The 23,392-nt window shown below is 53.5% G+C and overlaps 1 protein-coding gene across 1 annotated transcript in view; it reads left to right on the forward strand.

Annotated features, from left to right (window-relative positions):
* Phf21b (PHD finger protein 21B) overlaps positions 1–23,392 on the forward strand; it is a 70,906-nt gene that overhangs the window by 36,339 nt on the left and 11,175 nt on the right. The window contains 6 exon segments of the mRNA XM_028878123.2: positions 12,574–12,666; positions 15,756–16,106; positions 17,163–17,274; positions 17,277–17,293; positions 20,987–21,038; positions 22,527–22,603. Of these exon segments, the coding sequence (XP_028733956.1) occupies positions 12,574–12,666; positions 15,756–16,106; positions 17,163–17,274; positions 17,277–17,293; positions 20,987–21,038; positions 22,527–22,603 (702 nt within the window).

Raw genomic sequence — 23,392 nt, forward strand, 5'->3', positions numbered from 1 at the left:
CCAGACTCCTGACGCTGGGTTGGGAGCACTTTGGAAATCAGGACCTTATCTGTGTCTTGGTAACTTTGTCTTCATGACTTGACTTCGCCATCTCTTTGGATCCTGTGGGGTTCCTGCTAAATCCCTTCCTGGTATCAGCAGTCTCCACAGATGTTCCGTTGTCACCTGTGTCCAAAGTGCATACTGCTCCCAGAGCGGGTGGGGGAGGACGCTGGCCTTGGCTAAGCGCGTGAAGGCCCTTCATCTTACCCGAGTCCTACAACAGCCTTGCTTGGTGACTGATAAAGACTCTGGTCATGCAGCTCTTGGTTGTAGGGACCTGCGGTGTCTGTCCGTGATTCCTTATCCTTTCTTCCTACTCCATCTTAGATTAATGGGCTCTTCTTGTGGAGAATGTAGCTCCCAGAGCACCTACTGGCCCCTGACCCATCACATATCTGTCTCCTTGGGAGTATCCCTGACCCGCCCTGCCTGAGTTATCTTAGGTTTCTTACTGGGACTTCTGCGGTGTTCCTGGCAGGGGACAGGACAGATCTGTGCTGTGCTTGGCACTGTGCTGCTCAGTGTCCGCTCTACAGCTGCCTGGTATGCCAGGCTGGGAGCCAGAGTGGGTTTCTGAAGTCTCTTGTCTTTCCTGTCCTGGACCTGGCTCCCCTTCTCTACGGTTTCTGGTGCAAATCAGAAAACCCCATTCTTCTTCAGGCTGCACTGGTGATCAGTGAAGCTGGGGTGTACACACCTGCATCACCTCTGTGGACCCCAGCACTTACCCTATGCTACCAAGAAATCCTCATCCTATTCCTGTTCCATGTCTTCATCCTGGGTCCTCTCCCAGGCCCTGATAGACATGGTCAAGGCTGTCTGGTCCATTTGAACATGTTAGAGCCTTCTGAAGGAGACAGTATTGGGGTTGGCCCCGTAGGGTAGGGCTCACCCCATGGGTGCTCCTCCAGCTGCCCCCGGGGCTCTGCCTTTCTAAAAGGGAACTGTAACTAGCGCTTGCCTTTTAGATGTGCGATTTCTTCTTTGATATATAATTTACATACATTGAAATTCACAGGTCTTAATTGTACTGTCTGATGAGTTTTGACAGTTGCAGATGCGCAGGTAACTCACACCCCCGTGGAGATGAGATGGGGAATATTCCCATCACCTCAGAAAACCCCTTGTGTGCTGCCTCATCAGCCCAAGAGAGGCAAAAAGAACCGGGACGACTGACTGTAATAACATACTCTGTGTAACCAGCATGTCCCAAATACTATCATCTCCAACATATAATTAATGTTTTAAAATAGTAATGAGATTTTTGCTTTTTCCCTCGCCGCCTTTGAAATGGCGTGTGTCTTATACCTGGTGCATACATAGGCCAAGTGCTAGCAGGTGCCAGGTGCTGGGAGGTGAGGACGTCCAGGTGGGGCGTCACATTGGGAGGACTCGAGGACAGGAGGTCAGGAGACAATCAGAGCCTTGATCTAGCATCCCTAGCCGGGCCTCAGCAGAGAAATGCCATCTAAACAGCTTCCCAGTGCTGTCCCCTCCAGGCCCTGCAGGCGGGAAGCTGGCAGGAGTCCCCAGGGGCAGCATGAGGGGTCTGCAGCCTCACTCTCAGAGAAAGTCCTACTTCGCTGGAGAAGATAGTCCTGTCCTGGACTCCCCAAAGTGTCTCCTGCTGCCGGGACTGGGACAAGGTCTCTTTTTTCCCTTTTCAGTCCAGGTAACTCTGGACCTGAAGTTCATTGAACACATTTCTAATTAGACGTGCCAACCTCCTCACAAGGCTGCATAGAGACAAGGGGTGCTGTGTCCCCTGAGGGCAACCATGCCAGCTGGAGGTGCAGCGTCGCCGCACATACCTGACTGCTCAGTCCAGCGTTGAGCTTGCATGAGGTCTGGGCTTCCTGTCCCGAAAGGATAGAGCTGAGCAGGCCCACCTTGTCCTCACCTGACCCCTGTCCCGCCCCATCTCATAAACTCCCCTTATAAAGCCAGCACCGCCACCCCCATTTTATAAATGGGGAGACAGAGGCTCTGGAGGTTAAACGGTTTCGTCAAAGCCTGCCTGAGCCAGGGTGTCCTACAGCCTCCCTTGGATGACAGCTCCGGTTTTGGGGACCTTCTGGTACTAGGTGTGTATCAGACACTGCAGGCAGACACCCTGAGGACATGGTGTGGCATGGGGAGTCTGGGTGACTGGTGTAAGCTGTCACAGCTGTGGGTCCTCTGAGCCACACGCCCATGACTATTGACGGGCCTGGGGTGGCATGCTGGGACAGGTGACTGGACCGTCTCCATGATAATGTTTCCCTCCCCAAGAAGGAGTGTATATATGTAGTGCCAGTGTGAGTGTAAACAAATTACCTCTTGAGCTGAGCAGGTGCTGCCGCCAGCCACACACGCCAGCCACACACCCCTTCCGCGCTCCTGCAGACCTCACTGAAGGCGGGGACTCCCCCCGACTCCCAGGGTGGCCTCCTGAGCCAATGAGCTGAAATGCTCCGACATCCTATGGTCTGAGTGGAAGTGAGCGGAGCCGGGAGGCGTGGGGACCCTGGTGGCTTGGTAGATGCGGTGCTGGGAGACTGAAGGTTAGGCACAGGGGCCTTGGGCCATCTAGCCCTGACTCTGAGGGCCTCCTGTCCTGCTGTGCCTGTACCCAGAGTGCCCTGGCGATGTGACCTTGAGTGTCCTGGGATTTCGCTTCTCTCAAAATGTCAGTCTTCTGGCAGAGGGCTCTTCCTGACCCCAACACCCAGAACCTCTGGACTATCCCTCTGCCTGGGAGGTTCCTTTGTGGTTCATGTTTATCTCCTGATGATACAAGCAACCCCGGCCTCCTTCTCTCCTCCCAACCCCACCCTCTTTTCTCCCTCCTTCCTCTTCAACCCCCTCTCCCTATTTTTTTTTTTTTTTTTTTTTTTGAATCAGAATCTCATTTATAAGCAGGGCTGGCCTTGAATTCTACTTGAATTCCTTCACACTCAAAACCTCAACCTCCCAAATAGCTGGGATTGTAAGCATGTACCATCCTGCTGGGCTTCGAGCCTCTCTGTTGCCTGTGAAGGTCTCTCAGGAGCACTCCCAGATAGCTAACTGATTGTGACTGTAACTTGTCCTTCCAGAGCATGGAGCAGATCTCATCCCTGCGCCGGGCTCACTGGGTGCCAGCTGGAACGCCTGTGCCCACAGTTCTCTAGCCTCACTGTTGCCTTGAGGGCACAACTGGCTGCCCAGCACTCCATACCCAAGGGGCAGGTGGCCCATGGTCAGGGAAGGGCCAGCACTTAGAGGGAACTAGCCACAGATGGAGGGCGGGATCATCTCTGCCATAGGTCACCTGCCACACAGGACCATCAAGAGGGAGTGTGGACCTTGTGGGCGCCCTGTACCTCCTTCCTGCTACCTTTATCAGGAATCCCCCCATGTCCCAGGCTGCAAACAAACAGGCACTGTGCCAGCCCGTGGTTGTGTCCTGCAGGTGCCCCTAAGGGACCTCAGCTTCACAGTTAATGTGCCCTGGAAGCCCTCCTGTGATGGGCAGTGAAAGGTCACCTTTGGAGCATGCTGCCTGAGGCTCCATGGCTCTGAACACAGTGGAATGAGTTGACTCCTGTAGGGACATTCCCAGTGGAAACCAAGGATTAGCTTAGAGCAGAGGTTCTCAGACAGTGGGTCGAGACCCCTCCATAGAGGGGTCAAATAGCCCCTTCACAGGGGTCACCTAAGATCATCGGAAAACACAGATATTTACATTATGATGCATAACAATAGCGAAATTACTGTTATGAAGTAGCAACGAAAATAATTTTATGGTTGGGGGTGGTCACCACAACATGAGGAACGGTATTAAAGGGTCACAGCAATAGGAAGGCTGAGAACCTCTGGCCTAGAGCATCCCAGCCTTCTGGAACGTTCAGGCTCAGCCAGAGCAGAGGGGTGAGTCTCTCAAGCACTGGAGCGTGGGATGCCACAAGATGAACCTCACCCCCTATCCAAAGACAGGGCCAGTGTTTTAAAAGTGAGGTAATACCGGTCACATACTTTGAGAGGCACAAGGCTGGGCATGCGGCCCAGTAAACTTTGATGGATGTCTCCATCCATGTCGTCACCACCCAACCAAGGCCCCGTGACCATGGAGGTACCACAGATCTCTTAAAGGTGGGCCCTGCATCTCATTACTCCCGGATCCTCTTCAGACATAGGTTCACGTAACTGGCTCTCTTTGGGTTTCCCATGCTACCGGGACATTATGCAAATTAGGCTCAGGAGGCTTGGAGGTGACGTGGCCAGTGAGAGGTGCGTCAGGGGTTGCAGGTGGACATTGGATCTTCTTCTTCTTCTTCTCTCTCCTCCTCCTCTTCTTCTTCTTCTTTCTTCTTTTTTTTTTTTTTTTTTTTTTTTTTTTTTTGTTTTGTTTTGTTTTGTTTTTTTTTTTTTTTGTTTTTTGAGACAGGGTTTCTCTGTGTAGTTTGGGTGCCTGCCCTGGATCTCACTTTGTGGATCAGGCTGGCCTCGAACTCACAGAGATCCGCCTGCCTCTGCCTCCCGAGTGCTGGGATTGAAGGCGTGCGCCACCACTGCCCGGCCCATTGGATCTTCTTAAAGACTGTTTATTATATGTGGGGTCTGGCACACATCCTCATTCTGCAACATGTAAGGACGCACACTTGGCTATGCCTAGGACCTCTGTCAAGGAGCCGATGCAAACAGCCCGGAGGACCAGGCATGGATGCTGGGGGACATGTGCAGCATTGGCTTCAGGAACACAGGAAGGAGCCGCCCCCACCCTCCATGTCACTTCTTCTTTCCCCAGGCTCCAGGGCCATCACTCAGTCCTCCTCAGCAGTATCACATGTTGCTCTTTGTTCTCGGAACAGAATGAAAAACTAGACCCAAGATCCCTCCATAGAGGTTCCAGGCTTGGTCATTCCTGCCCAAGCCCCAAGCTTTTGTGGGACTGGACAGCTTCTCTTAGAGATGTCCCCTCAGCCTGGGCATTCCATCAGGAAGGCGGAGGTAGGTCCCACAGCAGGTGGGCAGGGTGGACACGAGAGTCCTGCTGGCCTCCCAAGCCCCCTAAGCCCAATTCTCTTCCCAAGATGGTTTTCATTCCGCAGGGGAGCTGATGGAGACGAAACCCTTTCAGCTGGTCTTGGTCACCTTCTGAGGCAGAGCTGTGTGGCTTCAGAGGCTTCCATTTACATGCAGAAGTTTCCAGAATGCATCCCACCCCTATCTTGGCCAGGATCCTGTGGCCGTGCCCCACCCCCATGATCTCAGCCCCTGATCTTTAGGCCGTGGTGCCATTTAGAGTGTGCATTTGTACTAAATAGCATAAAATTACATCCTTTCAAGTTAATTAAGCTACTCCACCACCCCAGTGCTGCAGAAAGGGTTATTTCTGATGTCAATGGAGTATAGTCACTGATGTTTCTCAGACTGATTGGCAGCTGCTCCCTGAAAGGGCCTCTGCAATTGTCTGAGTGGCCTGGGGCACCTTGCCCTCACTGACCAAGTCTCAGTCAGGGTCACCAGCCCCCACAGGCCCCCTGCATGGGCAGCTGAGCCGTGGCGGCCAGGTGTCGCTGTCCTCAGACACCTTGCTTCTCATAGCTATAGCAAATGACCTCCTGCCCCAGACGTGAAGGACCCGGATTCCAAAGACTCTTGCTTTGAAAGTGTAGTTCTAACCGTCTAACGGTCCCCGGGAGTCCTGGAGGCAGCCAGTGCTTCACACCTGCCCTGTGCTGGGGTTTATCCTTAGCGTGTCGTGTCGGGAGAGAACAGGCTGCCGGGCAGGGAAAGGCCTCACGGGAAAGCTGGCCCAGCAGGAGAGAATGCAGAGGTCCAGATGGGCCCATGGGCCATCCTCACAGGCCGCCCTCCCCTGCCTGCCTCGCTATGCCCTTTCAGCAAGCCAGGGAGGCACCCAGCTGGTATCTCATGTGTTGGAAGGGATGAGAACCCTTCTGGGCACAGGGCCTCTGGTCCAGCAGTGATACACCTGCCCCGCTACATTAGCCAAGACCCTGCCCTGGCTCTGTCACTTCCAGAGGGACCAAATTCAATGGCATGATGTTCCTGGCCACCACTGATGGACCCCACCACTGATGGAGCCTCTGCATATGCCTCTCCTCCTCCTGCACCTTCCTTTGTGACTTGTGGCACCCAGAACTCCTGTTCGTCCTTCCACAGGTTCCCATGCGACCCTGTCCATGGTTTCTCCATCCTCCCTTCTGATTCTTATATACTTCATCTACTGCCCACTTGGAATATTCTGGCCCGTATTTAAAGGTCCAGCTCAGACGCTGCCTCCTCCAGGAAGCCCTCCTGCTCCCTGCCTCCCTATGCTTGTTTTCGGTTGTCTAGTATCTGAAGGCACTGAAAAAGGCCTCCCCACGATCTGCACACGGTGAACAAACATGGTCATGCTGCGGTCCTCCTCTGCTCAGTGCTCTGAGGGGCAGCAGATTTAGGAGTGACCCATATCCCCTAGCCATCCTGGCTGCATGTCACCAAACTGCATGTGGTCCCATGGCGCAGCGGGCAGTGTGCTTAAGAGCCTCTGGGGAACACGGCTGAGTTTGGCTAATTCCTCTGGCTGCTGGGAGCTTCTGAACATTCCTGGTGATCTTTTCTCCTCACCTAGGGACGGTGGTGCTGTCCCGGCCTTCTTAGATGCAGGGGTTGCTGCACAGTGTATGCACCGGGGGAGTACAGGCCCAGGTTTGCTGACTTCACCTGGGGGGTCAGCTTCTTGGCCTGCCTGCCAGTGTGGGTGAACCCCTCACATCGGCACCCTTTCCTCCCTCCCTCCCTCTCTCATATTTGTGACTGCATGGTGGCCTTGGTGTATGGCATACATTGGTCCTGTGGGGCATCAGGACCCAGGGCAGCAGAGATGTTAGAATGGCCTGTTGCCAAGCATGCAGATGCCTCCCGCCCTCCTCTCTGGTCCTGGTAACAGGAAGGGGGCACTTGCTCCTCCAACTTGGGGACAAGGCTCTAGGGTGACTGTGCTGTCAATGGATGGAAATTCACAGGCAGACTGGTGTACCTAGTGGTACATGGTTCTAACTGTCACTGTGTCCTGCGTGACTGTGGGCTGTGGGCTGGAGGGCGCAGGACAGCTAGCTGATTTCCCTCAGTATTTGTGAAGAGTCCAGGTGGTACCCATGCAGCTGAAGTTAGTGGAGGCTCCGTGTCTAGAAATCAGGGGTGGGGACAGTAATTTGGAGTGCAGGAGCCAGGCCCAGAAACTTGCTCCAGCAGCATCATTCGGGACAAGCTCTTTCCTGCCCACAGTGATAAAGGCAACCATCGAGTTTCATCTGTGAATAACAAGCTGGTTCCCATGGCAGTCAAAGCGGTGCTTATGTTATATTAATATTTATTAGCAGCTCCTGATGTTGGGGCTCACTTGTTAGCTGAACCACACATCACAGCAGTTCTGTAAGAATGCAGGAAAATCACAACCCAGATGCAATTAAACCGCTGCACTCTGCGGCTGTGTCTGCTGAGGCTGGGCCACATGGAGCGGAGGTAAGAAAGCAGCCATCCTCCGCTCACCTCCTCCTCTTCTCTGACCCAGCCAGAAGAAGGAATGTGCCTCACCTGTTTCTTGGGAAGCTGGAACCCCAACCCTGGAAGCAGGCATCATCCTAAACAGCCAGGGACCAGTTAGAAAGACAGAAATTTGGAGATTCTGTCCCTGACATCCTGGGGCCCAGACCCCAATGTCTTGGGCCTGGCACCTCCCCCTCAACAGATTGACAGAGGTTTTAGGGACCATGCTGGAATATTGAGTGTTCGGGATCCAGTCCCAAGATCTTCCTGCAGGGGAGTTGAGATCCAGGCAAATGTCTCACTGAGTGACACCGTTAATATGCTAGGCCTGGCCCTAAGGGACAAGCAGCAGTCTCTGCCTGTGGCACCCATGTCCTCATTTGGAGCACAGTGGTCAAAGCCACGTGACACAACCCAGGGGGCTCAGATGGCCCAAGGAGCAGTGTGCCTAGCGTGGCAATGTTCCATGGGCCCACCGCACATGTAATGAATCTGAGCTCTGAAGGGCCAGTCATCTGACCTGACCTCACCCCGGGTGCCTGGGCACACATCCCAGCCTCTGCTCCAGATGCCAGCCAAGCTATGGATACCGCCTCACTGGCTGTATTAGTTACTTTTCTGTTGCTGTGATAAAACCCCATGACCAAGGCAACTTAGAGAAGGAAGGGTTTCTTTAGGTTTATTGCTGGATCCCCTTGATGGCAGAGGGAAGGCATGGTGGCCAGGGGAGGAAGCTGTGGGCTCACACCTTGACCGCCAAGCAGGAAACAGAGAGAGATCTAACGGCATCAAAAAAAAAAAAAAAAAAAAGGAAGAAAAGAAAAAAAGGAAAAAAGGAAAAAAACTCTTGCTGGGCGGTGGTGGCGCACGCCTTGAATCCCAGCACTCGGGAGGCAGAGCCAGGCGGAGCTCTGTGAGTTCAAGGCCAGCCTGGTCTACAGAGTGAGTTCCAGGACAGCCAGGGCTACACAGAGAAACCCTGTCTCAAAAAACCAAAAAAAAAAAAAAAAAAAAGGAAAGAAAGAAAAAGAAAAAGAAAAAAAACTCTCAAAACTTACCTCCAGTGACATCCCTCTTCCAACCAAGGCCACACTACCTAATCCCCAAACAGTACCACCATCTGGGACCGAATATTCAAATGGCAGAGCCTGTAAGAGACATTCTTGTTCAAACCCTCACACTGGCCCCGCCTCCCCGCCCTACGCACCCTCAGGACGGACTCTGAGGGGCCTGCTTGTCTCCATCTCCACCACCACACACCTTGTACCACCTCCCCAGCAAGTTTTTAGGGATCTGGCCTGGACAGAGACCAGCATTCATATATTTACATTACAGTTACATTATATTACACAGATAGATACATTACAGCTCATAACTATAGCATGTTAGGAAGTAGCAGCGAAAATAATTTTATGGTTGGGGGTCATCACAACATGAGAAACGGTATTAAAGGGTCACAGCAAAAGGAAGGTTGAGAACCACTGGTCTAGAACTGTAGGGGGAAGAAGCCTTTTTTGTAAGTTAGCCAAGCCTTTGTGTTAGAACTGACTCTCCTGGGCTCTGAGATCTTAGCATATAAAAATTTTCAAGGAACTTGGGTCCTGTGTCCTCTAAGCTGTAGTCTGTGGCTCTGACCCTTGGGTCTCCTGACTAGGTTGTGACTTAGGGATGGGAATTCAACTGTAGGATGTGTTTCTCTGGTGACTGTTAGAACAGGGAAGTCATTGCTCGTGGGACCTCATGGAATCATGGAACTCAGTGCTCTGAAGTCATGAGCAGGAATCATGCCACATGTCCCTGGAAGACAGACAGCTCAAGGCCACTCACACAGCAGACATCTCCAGCTCCAGCATTCCCTGTCCTGTCTGGATGCTGTGGTGGATGTTGCTATGGTGACCCCTCCTGGCTACAATCATCAGAAAGCTTCTTGCATGGTGAGTGGCCTTGCCAGTGTGGCTTCTGATGCCCCGTGTGCCACCTGAGGCCGTGCTAGCCACTACCTTGTTGAAGTTTGGTGGAGAAAGCAAAGAGAGGACCTTTGGGAGTCTGGGGGGAGTAAAGGGAAGATCTTTGGGAGTCTGGGAGAAAGCAAAGAGAGGACCTTTGGGAGTCTGGGAGAAAGTAAGGGGAAGATCTTTGGAAGTCTAGGGGAAAATAAAGAGAAGATCTTTGGAAGTCTGGGGGAGGGCTCCCACACACAGCACATTTAGTCAATTTCCACTGTGTATTGCCATTAAGATCTGGTTTGGGGCTTGGAAAGGGGCCACACAGAAGCCATCAAAAGTAGGAAGGTGCAGGAGTGTGTGGAGAGAGGCACGAGGATCTAATACTGATGGCGTCAGTGATGAGAGCCAAGCCGGCCATATCAGCCACCACAGTGGGACAGAGGTGAGGTGGAAGCCCTTTTCCCCAGAGGGTTCCCACTGACTTCCAGCCTAGCAGACTGGCTTCCACTCTATGCCCAGCCTGGATTGAGGAGGAAGTGCCCAGGAGATGCTCAAGAGCCTCAAGCTGGAAGCCCCTGACCCACCCATTGGTTGCAATGGGGCCTTCATGTGTTTTCATTATGCTGGGGCAGATGAGTAGACCCCACTCCTTAGAGATGAGGAGGCGCCCGCTAAAGGCAGCTTTGGCTTTTCAACCAGAAGGGTGTGTTCCTCAGCTTTGTGTCACTGTCCTGGAGGACCCAAGATAGTGTGTAAGAGAATGGGTTTATCTAGCCCATGGTTTTGAACATTCAGGTCCAAGATGGCTTTGTGCCTCTTGAGAGCATGCCAGAGCAAAGCGGAAGCACAAATGGAGGAGGGAAAGAAAGGGTCCCATAGCCCCACCAGGTTCTGTCCCCAAAGACCTAAGGACCCCCTGCTGAGCCCCACCTTCTGCAGGTTCACAGCACTTCCCCGGGACAACAGAACCCTGGGACCAAGCCTTTCTTTCACGCATGGTCCTTTACAAAGGAGGTCCTCGGAGTGGGCTGACCCCAGGTTGCCCTCTGTCCCACTCAGGCCTGGGGTGATGTTCCTCTCTCACACACACTTCCTAGTGTCCCCTAAAATCATGGCTGTGCAGCGCCCACCCCACAGGGCCATTACCTTTAGTCTCTGTGGCCCAAGCATCCTTCTGTGGCCACTGGGGACACCAGCAAGAAACACTCAGTGGCCCATGTAACTGGTGTTACAACAGATCTTTGCCCCCTCCTCCCTCCCTGCCCATGCTCATGAGTCGAGTCTCCTTGACACATGGAAACATTCACCGAAGACAAGTTTCTCCAAAGCCATGCCAGCTTCTGCCCCTGAAGATGCCAGGGCCTGCCCGAGTTTGCCTCCTGGCCACGTGCTGGCTTCTCCGCCCTCTCCCAGAGACTGCCTGCCTGTAGGACTGAACCAAGACAGGAAAGTTATCTTTGACTTTTATGGCCCCTTTTCCCCCTATTAAAATGCTCGGAGCTATAAATGCCGTCATCAGCAGCTCATTTATCTTGACAGAAAGGCGGCTGTAAGTGAGCCGGCCTCTGAAACGACTGCTTCTGTTGCATCGATAAATTGCAGCAGGAAGCAAAGCAGAGAGAGGTCACTCGCAGACAAAACGCCTTCCCACTCGTTAACGAGCGCTTTATGAGGCTCTGAGAGGATGGACGCCTGTGTAAGTCCCCGTGCCGAGGAGAGTGCACCTAGAGCACGTGCGGCATTGGCAGGGGATGGGCCATCTGCGAGAGGTGACAGGAATGTTCTGAGAGGGCTCCCGATGTGCCCAGAAGCAACAAGATGCTGGTACCTTGCTCGGCAGAGTGTTTGCTCCTGACTCTTTCCAGCATCCTGGAGGCCGGTCATGGTCTGAGAACGGTCAGGTCTCTGGTGCTCCAGGCAGTGGACCCTAGAGTACAGTACAGAACCTATTCCCACAAGAGCCTGACTCGTGGGACACTCAACTTAAAGGCACCTTGTATTTAGCACCCTCTGAAGAACAGCCAGGTCCCCCAATCCAGGCAGTGTTCACACAGCGGTGGAGTGGGGTGGCGTCGGCCAGGATCTTGGTCGAAGCATCCAGGGGGCGCTGTTACGCAGCCCTCCCACGGCCTGCAGGACAACCACGCCCCCTCGTCCCATGCACAACTGGCCGTGTCTCTTGGTAACTTAGAAGCGGAGTGGGAGCTGTCAGTGCCCCTCTGGCAGCTCTGGGTCTCTGGTGAACCTCGGCCATTCCTCACTCTCTGGCTTCCCATCCCTTCCCTGAGTGTGAATCACTGAAGTGACAGACAGGAGCTGGCTCTGTCACAAGTCAGGAAAGAGGCTGAACCTGAAGAAGAAGAAGAAGAAGAAGAAGAAGAGGAAGAGGAAGAGGAAGAGGAAGAGGAAGAAGAAGAAGAAGAAGAAGAAGAAGAAGAAGAAGAAGAAGAAGAAGAAGAAGAAAAGATGAAGGCTTAGGTTAGGACCACAGGCATCGGTGCTTAAGGACCGAGACAGCCAAAGAAGCACCCAGAGATGACGGGGTCTGCATGGAAATAGTGCACCCGGGTGTTTTAGACAGGGTCTCTGACGGCCCTGGAGCTCCGTAGACCAGGCTGGCCTTGAACTCACAGACATCCTCCTGCTTCCGCCTCCCCAGTGCTGGGATTAAAGGTGTGCGCCACTATGCCTGGCAGTTCCAGCACTTGGGAGCTGGAGGCAGGAAGATCCAAAGTTCAAAGTCATCCTCATATGGCAAATGCAAGGCCAGTCAGAGATACATCTGGCACACATGCACACGTAGATAACACGTATGTACATTTTGTCTCACCGTATAGGAACTTCACTTTAAAAGGGAAGCCAGTGTACAGTAAGGTTGGCTGTTTTCTGGGCAACGTTTTCCTTTTTCCTTTTCTACTTTCCAATTGTTCTTAAATGGTGACAGACTACTTAGGTGAACCAAACAAAACCCACTATCATATGGCGAACAAGAGCAGAGGCTGCCGTTTCTGAGCCCGTGGTCCCAGGCTGCCAGGCTCCAACCGAGACACTCTCTGTCTTTCAGGCTTTGGGAACCACCACTGCAGTGCCTGTCACGGGTCCTCAGGTCAGCTCCCTGCAGAGGTTGGCCGGGCAAGGAGCAGCAGTGCTACCTCAGGTAACCGTCTGTCCGTCCTGCGTCTGTCTGTCCTGCGTCTGTCCCCAGCCCCTCAGCACTGCCGCTGGCGCCTTCCTTTAGACAGCGCCCACTCTCCTCCATCCCCTCTGTCCATTCATGAGGGGAAGCCTTTGGTTCAGAGTTTTCACGGTGAGGAATCTGGTTTTGCAAACAGTGAGATCCTGGAGTGGGGCCATGACCAGAAACTTTTGCAAACAAGTTAAGTTCGGCCAGCATCAGCCATGGCCAGCGTCAACCAGAGTAGCTACTGCCAGGCATGCTGGTTGATTCTCAGAGCTTTTCCATGCTGGGTCACACGTAGTGTATATTGGGTGAGGAGTCTGTCAGAGGGTCTGAGGAGCCCTACAGTAACACCTTTCCTGGTGAGTGGTGCAGGGTGTAGGGTCTGGGTGCCAGCCTCCATCCCTAGGTGGACTCCATGCCCTGGACAAGTCACCCAGCCCTTCACCCTCTTAGATGGAAGGCTTCTCCCTCAGAGGGCTAGATGGCTCTATTGTGTCTGTTGGCCTTAGCGGTCACGGGAGAACTTGTACCTGCGCCCAGGACATAGCAGATACCTAGACCCTGGGAATCATTGCCAGTGCCTTTACTCCCAATGGCTCAGCTTTGGTGAGCGCCTGCTATGTGTATCATAACTGCCTAGGGGCCCCTGGCTGCGGACATGAAGGCAGTGGCTGGCTGTCTTGAAGCTCTAGGGCTGAACAGATGCCCCTGGCTCAAGGATAAAAGGGAGTAGCTGTCCTGAGCCCTTGTGCCTGAGGTAAAGCAACATCCCCCCTGCCCCCGCCAAGTTCCCACCATTTCCTCAGTCCAAAGGGCCTTGCCCCTAGAGGGGTCCAAGTCTCAAGGATCTCTCAAGGGGTATGAAAGGCTGGTGGGAGCTCTGAGATGGCCTGTCCCATGAGTTCCACAAAAGTCTCCTGGGGTGTGGATATTGTAGACCAAAGGAGGAAGGTGCAGAGTGAGAACTAAGGCAGAGGTCCTGGGAAGGCTGGAGTTTCCCCCTGAGGGGGAGCTGAGAGCAGGTAGAGATGGGGGTCCTGGCTTCAGATACCAAAACAGTGTCGTCCTTGTCTGTTGGCAGTGGACCTCTTCACAAGGTTTTTCAGCAAGGGAGGGGCTCGAGGGACTCGTGCTGTTTCCTCTGGGGCTTTTGCTCCCCAGGCAGCCCCCCCTTAGTTCTCCACCTCCCGGCATTCCACACGGCTCCCACACCACAGAAGCACAGACAGGCAACTGACAGGCACCTGGTCCCATGTGTTCACACCCCACTACGTCTGCGCTGCCCGCCCAGCCTCTTCTTCTTGCCTGCAGCTCCTGGGTTTCTTGTCTTTCATTCAGTCCTTTCTGTCCCCCTCCCCAAATCCTCTGCCCCTGCCCTGGGGTGGCTGGCTGAGAGGTGCCTTGCACACACCTGGGCTCATCCTGCTGGCCTGGGAAGCTTGTAGGGGTGGAAGTAGACCCTGAGGAAGGAAAGCAGCAGGCTGAGGCTGTTCCCTGGGGATCTGCTGGCCAGGGTCTCCACATGGCTGTGGGGAGCATCGTAGGTTCCAAGGTTCCCAAATATTTCCTTGGGGTGGACAGCCTGTGTTTGAGCCTGGCTAAACTGTCCTCAGGGTCTAGCACCTGCCCCGTGGCTATTTACCATGTTTGGTCTGAGTTAGGAAATGTCATCTGGCCGGTGTTGCAGTGAAGGTGACCAGGAAGGAGCCAGCAGAGTGTCATCTCCCCAGCATCCCTAGGACATCCTCTGCCCCAACTGGTCCTCCTCAGAGGCAGAGAACAGCCCGTCCCCGGCCAGCACTAGCCATGTGCAGCTGAGGGGTGGCGGGCATAGGACTCCTCCCTTGTTTCCTCATTGTGTGTGGCACTGTGCCCAGCGTCTGGGGTCTGACCCTGATACTGGACAGGGACAAAACAGCAGGATCACCTCAAACAGGCTGGACACACCACCCAGCTAAGGCAGGGCCCCCAAGATAGGGAGGGCCTGGTTTGGTTTGCTCAGGTCCCGCTAGAGCAAGAGATAGTAAGGCTGTCAGCTTGTGTCAGGCAGTGAAGGATCGCATAGTCATGATGCTTGATAACCAGAGCACACTGAGTCCTGGTGACTTTCCCAAGAGTCAGGATCCAGCAGGATCTCCCCAGTGTCCCCAGAGCAGAGCAAGGGAGAGTGGAGGGACCAGCACCCAGCTTCAGCAGTCCTGGCTCAGGTCCTTCTGGTTTTGCCTCAGTTTCCCTCCATGGAATGGCCAGGACACCCTCCCCATGGCTTCAGTGGGATTCAAATCATGTCCCTCCTCAAGTCTCATTTTTTTTTTTTTTTCAACTCGCCTGGACTATCTGGGCGTAGAGTGACTTCACTGGAGATGAGGTCAGAGTCTACAGCTCCTGCCAAGTGGCCTCCAGCACCTCCAGTGCACATGTGAAAACATTAAGTGGTGTCTCCAAGACCAGCCACATCCCCTAAGATCCAGGATTGGCCACACAAGCTGACTGGAGCCATAGTCTCCGCTGTGTGGTGCCTTCCTGCAGCCCATGTCCCACCTCCGTGTGTGGGCTCTTTAGAATGATTGGTGCCCACGGCCCAAGGGCTACCAACTACGTTTGTCAGGGGACTGCAGGAGCCCTGTGGCTCACCTGGTCCTGCCCAAGCGCCATGATCCCAGCCTCTGTGACACAGGGGGACTTTGTGTATGGACTTGGTGTGATGAGGATGCACCCCAGTTGGGCTCTCTCGTTGGCTCCCATCTCCCCTGTCCCTCACAGTTTGCTCTCATTTGTGCCAGAAGGGAGTGTAGCCTGGGGCAGCTTCATCTGAGCCTGGGGGTGGATGGGTGGCTGGAGATCAGAAGCTCAGTGCACAGCCAAGCAAGGGAGATGGTGAATGGAGTAGCCTGAGCCTTGGAGTCAAGGTCATGACCACTGGGAGACTCAGAGTGGAGTCCTAGAGGGTCCCTTCCCCTCTAATGTAGGACTCAACCTGTCTGTTTGAGGCTTGGCTCATTGCCACGCCTTCATTACAAGCTTGTGCCTGTCTGTCTGACCACGCACTGGTCCCTTCCTCCCAGGTTAGGCCAAAGACTCTGATTCCAGACAGCCTCCCTGTCACCCCGGGCAGGGACCGGCCACCCAAGCAGCCCCCAACATTCCAAAAGGCCACTGTGGTCAGCATCAAGAACCCCAGCCCAGCCCTCCCCACTGCCAACAATACCGTCAACCATGTGCCAACACCCAGCAGCCAGGCCCAGGCCCTCACCGAGCCCACCGCCATCACCTCACCCCTGAGCAGTGCCGGGGTGGCCTATGCCATCATCTCCACCTCCCCCAGCAATGCTGCCACCATCACCCCCAGCACCACTGTGCCCGCGGCCAGCGACAGCATCAAAGTGCAGCCCCTCCTCATCAGCGCCGACAAAAAGGTGAGTGTGTGGAGGGAGTGTGAATGGACCAACAACCAACAGGGATGATGAATCAGTGCGAATGGACGGGAGGGAGGCATGAGCAGATGAGTGTGTGAATGGAGCCATGAGCACATGGCCAAGGGGTGCAGATCTGTCGGAATGAAGAGAGGTTGAATGAATGGATGTTAGCATGAGGGAGTGGTGCTGTGAATAAGTGATCAGCTGAGTGAATCTGTATACATAAGGAGACAGGTGAATGGGTATGGGATAAAACAAATCTGGCTGAGAGAACTGCGATTCATTAATGTAGGATTAGTGAACTAATCGTGTGTGGCTGAATGGGTAGCTGCAAGAGAGTCTAGTACTGATGTTCCATCTCTGCTGGTAGAGTCAGGTGGTCAAGAGCTGTTTTATGACCCAGTTACCTGGATGTGTGTGAGGGAACTCCTTGATTTCTTGTGAGGAATTTAGTTTTAATGCTAAAACTAAAATCATCTCCCCGTGTCCTCTAGATCTCTCTGAAGATTGCCCTGTTTGAGGCCTTTGGGGAAACATGGTCACCCCCATTTTCCCTTTAAGAATCTTTCCCTTGGTTCCCTCTGCCCACTCTCTTGCCTGTCTTTCCAAAGCTGATGTCTTTCCACCTCCCCAGGCAACCCCAAATCATCCTAGTCCCTCTGCCTCCCAACCTGTTATCTCAGGAAGGGGAGGCCAATGAATGCTCCCCAGCTCCGTATGCCTGCATTTGAACTGAGAGTAAAGACTTAGCGCCCCCTGGAGGCTGGCATTGCCAGTGTGTTGGCTGAGGCTCAGAGAGGCACAGAGTAATCTCTCTGAGGCCAGGGAGTGGTAAGATTTGCACCGAGGCCTGCTTGCTTTGTAAACCTGCCCATCTCACACAAAAATGCTCTCATGGAAATGGATGGTGGGGAGATATTTGGAAGCAAGACTCTGGACACAGGGCAGCCACCTGTTTCCTCTGTGATACACCTTTCAGGCCCTACCTGATTCCTAGCTGCTCCCTGCCCCTCCCTACCTGGACCCCTGCTCCTCTCATCCTTCTGTGTCTTCCAGGTCATTATCATTCAGCCTCAAGTGCAGACGCAGCCTGAGAGTTCAGCAGAGCCCCGGCCACCCACGGAGGAGCCACCTCAGGGAGCTCAGGCCACCAAGGAAGATCAGCCCCCAGCCAGGAGAATCCCGAGGTAGTGTGGCCTGCTGGAGGGCTCAACCTCTTCTTGTGTTTAAGACAAGGCTGTTTGCAGGGTTGGGATGGCTTCCTTAGGAAGATCTTGATTGGACGTAGCCCAGCACAGTGGAAGCTGCCAGAGCAGGGCTCACCCAGTGAGCTGAGTCTGGATCCTCTCTTCTCCAGGCTGTGCGGGCAGGGTAGGGCCGTGGTCAGCATGGATTTCTAGCACCTTGCTGCCTGGCTGAGTGTCAGCCATGTTGTGTCCTGTGTAGTGATTCATCTGCAGACAGGAGCGGTAAGGCCTGGGTTGCTGGAGGATTCCGAGTTGAACCACTGGATCAGGGACATTATCCACCTTCCAGGGATCCCTGGCTGTGAGCCTTGTTCCTCTCAGGACTAAGCCCAGAAAGGGAGGTTTCCCCTACCTTGGACAGCATGTGGCCCCTGCCTCTCCTGCCTGTTTGTATTTAATCCTAGAAGCTTGTGGAGTAAAGAGTAAGATCAATAGCACTGTAGAGCTCAGATGCCCTAAGAATTTTCTAGAAGTTGCACATGACACCTCCTCCCCCACTCCCTAGAGGAAGAGCGATACTTGGAGCCCTTGTAGCTGTTGAGTTGCAGTCACAGAGCGGGCCGGCAGGTGACCAAAGCTTGTCTCCAAGGACCTGGCTTTATCGGGTATTTGTCCCATGCTGGGACAGCCCCAGCTCATGGAGAACATCCCTGCTCTGCTGTGATCTTCTCCATATGACTCTTCTCACTCAGGCTCTAATTTCAACAGTGAACCCGCATTCATCCTACAAGAGTCCAGTCAGCACAGTCCCTGCCAGCAGGTGCCCTGCCCCAGCTGATCCCACATTAGCAAAGTCTTCCCCAGGCCCCTGAGCTCCTAGCGATTGCAAAGGCCTGTGGTCTCAAAGGTATCACTTGCTTTCTGTGCCCGTCCTGCCTGAGTGTTCACTCTTGGGTCTGCGTGAGCAGGGGACTCAGGATGGCAGATGCGGTCTTTGTCCTGGGAAGCCCCCTTCTAAGGGCACTAACTCAGGGCACTTCTGAGACAAACGTAGCTACAAAGGCTGCCAAACAGGGGTTAAGAAACTTCCAGTGAGCCAGGTGGCAGCACACGCCTTTAATCCCAGCACTCGGAATGCAGAGGCAGGTGGATCTCTGTGAATTTGAGGCCAGCCTGGTCTACAGAGCAAGATCCAGGACAGGCTCCAAAACTACACAGAGAAATCCTGTCTCAAAAAAAAAACCAGTAAACAGGGCTGGAGAGATGGCTCAGAGGTTAAGAGTATTGGTTGCTCTTCCAGAGGTCCTGAGTTCAATTCCCAGCAACCACATGGTGCTTACAACCATCTATAATGAGATCTGCTGCCCTCTTCTGGCCTGCAGACATACATGCAGGCAGAACATTGTACATAATAAATAAATAAATCTTAAAAAAAATAAACAAACAAATAAATAAATGCCACCGCTGGGTTGGAGTCTAGCCTGGGCTACATGAGACCCAGCATGCACACACGCACCCACCAACCCAATAAATAAATAAATAAGCAAACAATCAAATAAATAAATGCCACCTCTGGATTGCCTGGGATATGAAGCTGCTGTATGAGCCACATCTTGATAACCCCATCTCCAAGGTCCCATTGGGTCTAGCCTGTGGCAGTGTATGAGCTCCACATAGCTGTAGGGTAAGGCCCTGGCTGGCTTGCTGCCTGTGGTACTCTCCTGCACCTGTCTCTCCTGCCTTGAGGCTTTCAGCATTCTCCACATTCAGGAAGTTTCTCCAGATGACATTTCCTTGTTCTCTCCAAGTGCATCTTAGTCAATTATTGCGCGTTTTTTACAATTAGTATAATTATATCTAACTGCATAATTAGTGTAAATACTCGTAATGGCTTAAACAGAACAGTCAAAACACGCCCTGGTGTAGAAGCCCTTGTTAAAGTTTGAGAGTTGGGCAGCATAGGCCTATAACTTCAAGAGGCTGTGTGCCCATCAGAACACTGAGCAGCAGCCCCCAGGGACCCCAGGCCATCGCAGGACATGGATTCTGGTTTTTGTTTGGTCCTCGGGACAGAACAACACTCCAAACCCTGAGCTGCCATACAGCCCAGCCTCCTTTTAGCTTCCTCTATTGAAACTGGGTCTCACTAAATTGCCAAGGCTGGACTTGAACTCTCTCTCTCTCTCTCTCTCTCTCTCTCTCTCTCTCTCTCTCTCTCTCTCTCTCTCTCTCTCTCTCTGTAACCCAGGCAGCCCTGCCTGGACACTTTGAAAGGGGTGTTTTGGTGGTAGTTGCTAGGGGTGTGGGCACAAGATGGTGGGGTGTGTTCTCGATGCAAGCAGCCCTTGTGTCCAGTGAGCCTGCCGCGTGTGCGTGGGTTGGACGTAGTCTCCAGCAGAGCCAGGGCATGCCCAGGCTACCCAGCCCTGCAGCTGGGAGCCGGAGATGCCACCTCCACTATGGGCAGCTGAGTCAGGGCAGGGTGGGCTGCAGCCATGCTTCTCAGGTCAGTACTGCAGAGGCCAGCCACTCTGCCAGGAGTCGCCTCCGACTTCCTCACTCACAGGTCCCAAACTTTCTGCAGAAAAAGGTGACAGGTGTGAGTGAGAAGCCCGTATTATTTATTTAACTTCCAAGAGACTATAAGCCGGCTTCATCTCCCTCATCAAATTCCGTACATTTCCAAGACATTCCAAAAGGCCAGTAGAGCTGGGTTGGACCTATGTTGCTGGCCCCTTCCCCCTATGGCTTCTAGGGAGCTCCCAGCCCAGTCTGTATTAAATATTAAAAATACTAAAAGAGAGACGGAGGGGGGAAAGATTCTGGGAAGTTCGAAAGGCAGTGAGCACTTGGATTTGCTGCATGCCAAGCCCAGCACAGAATCCTGTCATTGAAGTGTGGGCGCGTCCTGTTGGAATGCTGTTTCACAGATCCTCAGTGTCTCCCTCACTTCCTATCTCTCCTCCGCCATGACTGTTACATACAGACTGAGTGTGCACACAGGCATTTCTCCTGTCCTGATTCCCAAGACGACACAGTAAAACAGTGTTTTCTATGTGGTGTCTGTCACATGGGGCAGTACAAGACATACAGAAGTGGTTTAAAGTATCCAAGAGGGTATGCGTAGGATTTGTGTAGACGCTGTGTGCTGTTTTATATAAGGGACTCAGCCCAGAGGGTTCTGGCTTCACTAGGGCCAATATAGTGTGCACCTTGTGGGACTCCATCTTCCATGTTGCTGACACTCCCCTCCTTTAGTTCATTCTTGTTTACTCAGGCGTCCGTGAGCTGAATTTGCACATGGACCACTCCAAGGTCAGAATGGTTCTGGAATTGGCACCCATGTGTCTGTCTGCTCTTCTGCTTAAGGCCAGAGCCTCCTGAAGGCTGAGATCACCCTCCTCATTACTCAACATGCCATCCACATGCTATTGGTTTTTAAAGTGGATTTGAGAGATATGTTATCCAGCCCCATGGCAGGCCCCTAGCTACTCCCAGGAGCCCCCTACACTCATGTTGGACTGTTTCTGGGCATCTGAGTTCCCCACATTTCCTAGGAACAATGTTAGCATGTGGAACAGTGGCCGCATGACCAGGCGCCCCCAGGATAGAGACCTGGGGCTCACAGGATAGTTCCTGGCTGACTGGGATTACTTGACTGTGTTAATGCCTCTCTCTCCCTTTTCTTCTCAGAAAATCGCCTTTATGGTAGCTCTAGGCCTGGTCACAACAGAACACCTGGAAGGTAATGATGGGGACAGTGGGGTGAGTTTGGTGGGTGGGGCTTGCTGGGGACCTAGGTAGATGCAGCAGCCTTCAGGGTGCCCCAGCTCATGGTTGTGCCCTATCCAGATGCGAGGGTCTTAGGAACCCAGCCCCAGGTAATGGGGGCACACTCAGAAGGCAAGCCAAAGAAACGTTTGGTTTTGGGTATCCCACGACTGAACATGCCTCATGTGGCACTGCCATGTTCTTGTGGAGGGACCTGTCCCCACCCTAGAGGCCGCACAGTGAAGTAACAGAGGTCATGGTCCAATCCTGCCATTCACTAACCCACGAGAGCTGACGTTTCTTTACTTCTTTGGTATTTGGTCCACTCTGTACCTATTTCCTCGTCTCCAACGTAAGGGAAACCAAAACCTCAAGCTTGTTGGGTTGTGGGGAGTGAGGGAAGAGGGCTTCCCCTAATATGCAGTTGGTCCTCACTTTGAAAACCTCTCTCCAAGATCTGGAATCCCACAGTATTTATTTGGATCCCGGTCTCTTCCACAGAGGCCTGTGGTGCCTCACGAGGAGCACACAGAGTGGCACAGAGTGATGAGGGTCAGGAGGAAGCTGACCGAGATGAGGAATGGATGCCCGGGGAGCTACCTGGGGAGGTAGAGAGAGTCGCAACCTGCAAGAGAGACATGAGGGAAAGCAGCCAGACCAGGGCCAGTATGCCTGGACCAGTGATGGGCAGCACCAAGCTGTGCCTGACTGAGCAGAGCCAGAGACTCACTCGGCTGCTGCCCTCCAGGGGTCCCAAGAGACAGAGAGGGGCCTGTCTTAGTCAAGGTCCCACTGCTGTGAGGAGACACCGTGACCAAGACAACTCTTAGAAGAGGGCACCAGATCTCATGATAGATGGTTGTGAGCCACCATGTGGTTGCTGGAAATTGAACTCAGGACCTCTGGAAGAACAGTCAGTGCTCTTAACCTCTGAGCCATCTCTCCAGCCCCAAGACAACTCTTAGAAAAGGAAGCATTTAATTGGGGTCTGCTCACAGTTTCAGAGGCTCAGTCCATTATCATCATGGCAGGGAGCATGGCGGCAGGCAGGCAGGCAGGCGTGGCGCTGGGGAAGTAGCTGAGAGGTACATCCTGGTCCACAAGCAGAGAGAGGACCTAACCTGGGCCTGGCTTGGGCTTTTGAAACCTCAAAGCCCACCTCCAGTGACACCCTTCCTCCAACAAGGCCACACCCACTCCGAGGCCACACCTCCTAATCCTTCTGATCCTTTCAAAACAGTTCCACTCCCTAGTGACTAAGCATTCCAATAGAGGAGCCTATGGGGGCCATTCTTATTCAAACCACCGCAGGGCCTTATGCTGAGGAGCGTGTCCCTGTCCCCTCATCCCCTTACACACACCTGACACTCATCCTAAGCCACCAGAGCCATGCTATAAGCAGTTCTTGGAGGCTCTGACCTGCTGGGCGAGGAACCTCTGACCGCAGTGTCTGCCGTTCCAGAAATCCAGAGCAAGCGTCAGGAGCGGAAGAGGAGGAGCACAGCGAACCCCGCCTACAGCGGCTTCTTGGAGACGGAGGTGGGACTCTTGGGCACCACCACTGGGGGCTGGGAGAAATAGTGTCGAGCCTCGTGAGCCCCTCCCCTGCGGTGATGAAAATTTGATGGACGGGCCCAGAGGAGTCCTCGGGATCTCCGCCAGCTTTCTCACTGACTCCTTGCCCATCCTTCCTGGCCGGAAGCACTCATTTGAAACACAGAGTGTACTCTCACTGAGGTACACACCTGTAACACGGAAGTCAGGAAGCTGAAGCAGGAGGATTCTGAGTTCCAGGCCAGCTCTGGGTTACACAGTAAGACCCTGTCATTAAAAAAGAAAAGAAAAAAAAAAAAGTAAACTGTCTGTTGGAGTCCTAGCAGTAGCGTTGGTTCTCTATGAGACTGCTGTGAAAGACACCTGTACAAAGCCCGAGGGACCGGGACCCAGGCCACTCACTGGTCACAGAGCCCACTATGGCTTGCCCTTCACCTGGGAGGCTCTCGGCTCTGATGGACTGTAACATCTCAGGCCTGTGCTCTCTCTCAACCCCTGGGGGCAGCTGGTGGGCAGCAAGCGGGGACCCAATCTCAGGTCCTCTGGAAGAACAGCAAGTGCTCCTAACGTCCGAGCTAGTTCTCCAGGCCCCATTTCCATCTCTAGGACGTGGGTCCGAAATCCATGTCTCATGAACTTGGATTTAGCTGGGAAGGGGAGTCCTTGCAGGGAGATGTTCAGCCCCAGTTCTGCAGTGCCCTGTCCAGGGGAGAAAAGTGGCCCCCCAGGCTCTGTCCACCATCTGTCCCTTGCCCTGCCCTGCCTTCCCTGCTT

The sequence above is a fragment of the Peromyscus leucopus genome, chromosome 20 (genome assembly GCF_004664715.2).
Source record: "Peromyscus leucopus breed LL Stock chromosome 20, UCI_PerLeu_2.1, whole genome shotgun sequence".
Lineage (NCBI taxonomy): Eukaryota > Metazoa > Chordata > Mammalia > Rodentia > Cricetidae > Peromyscus > Peromyscus leucopus.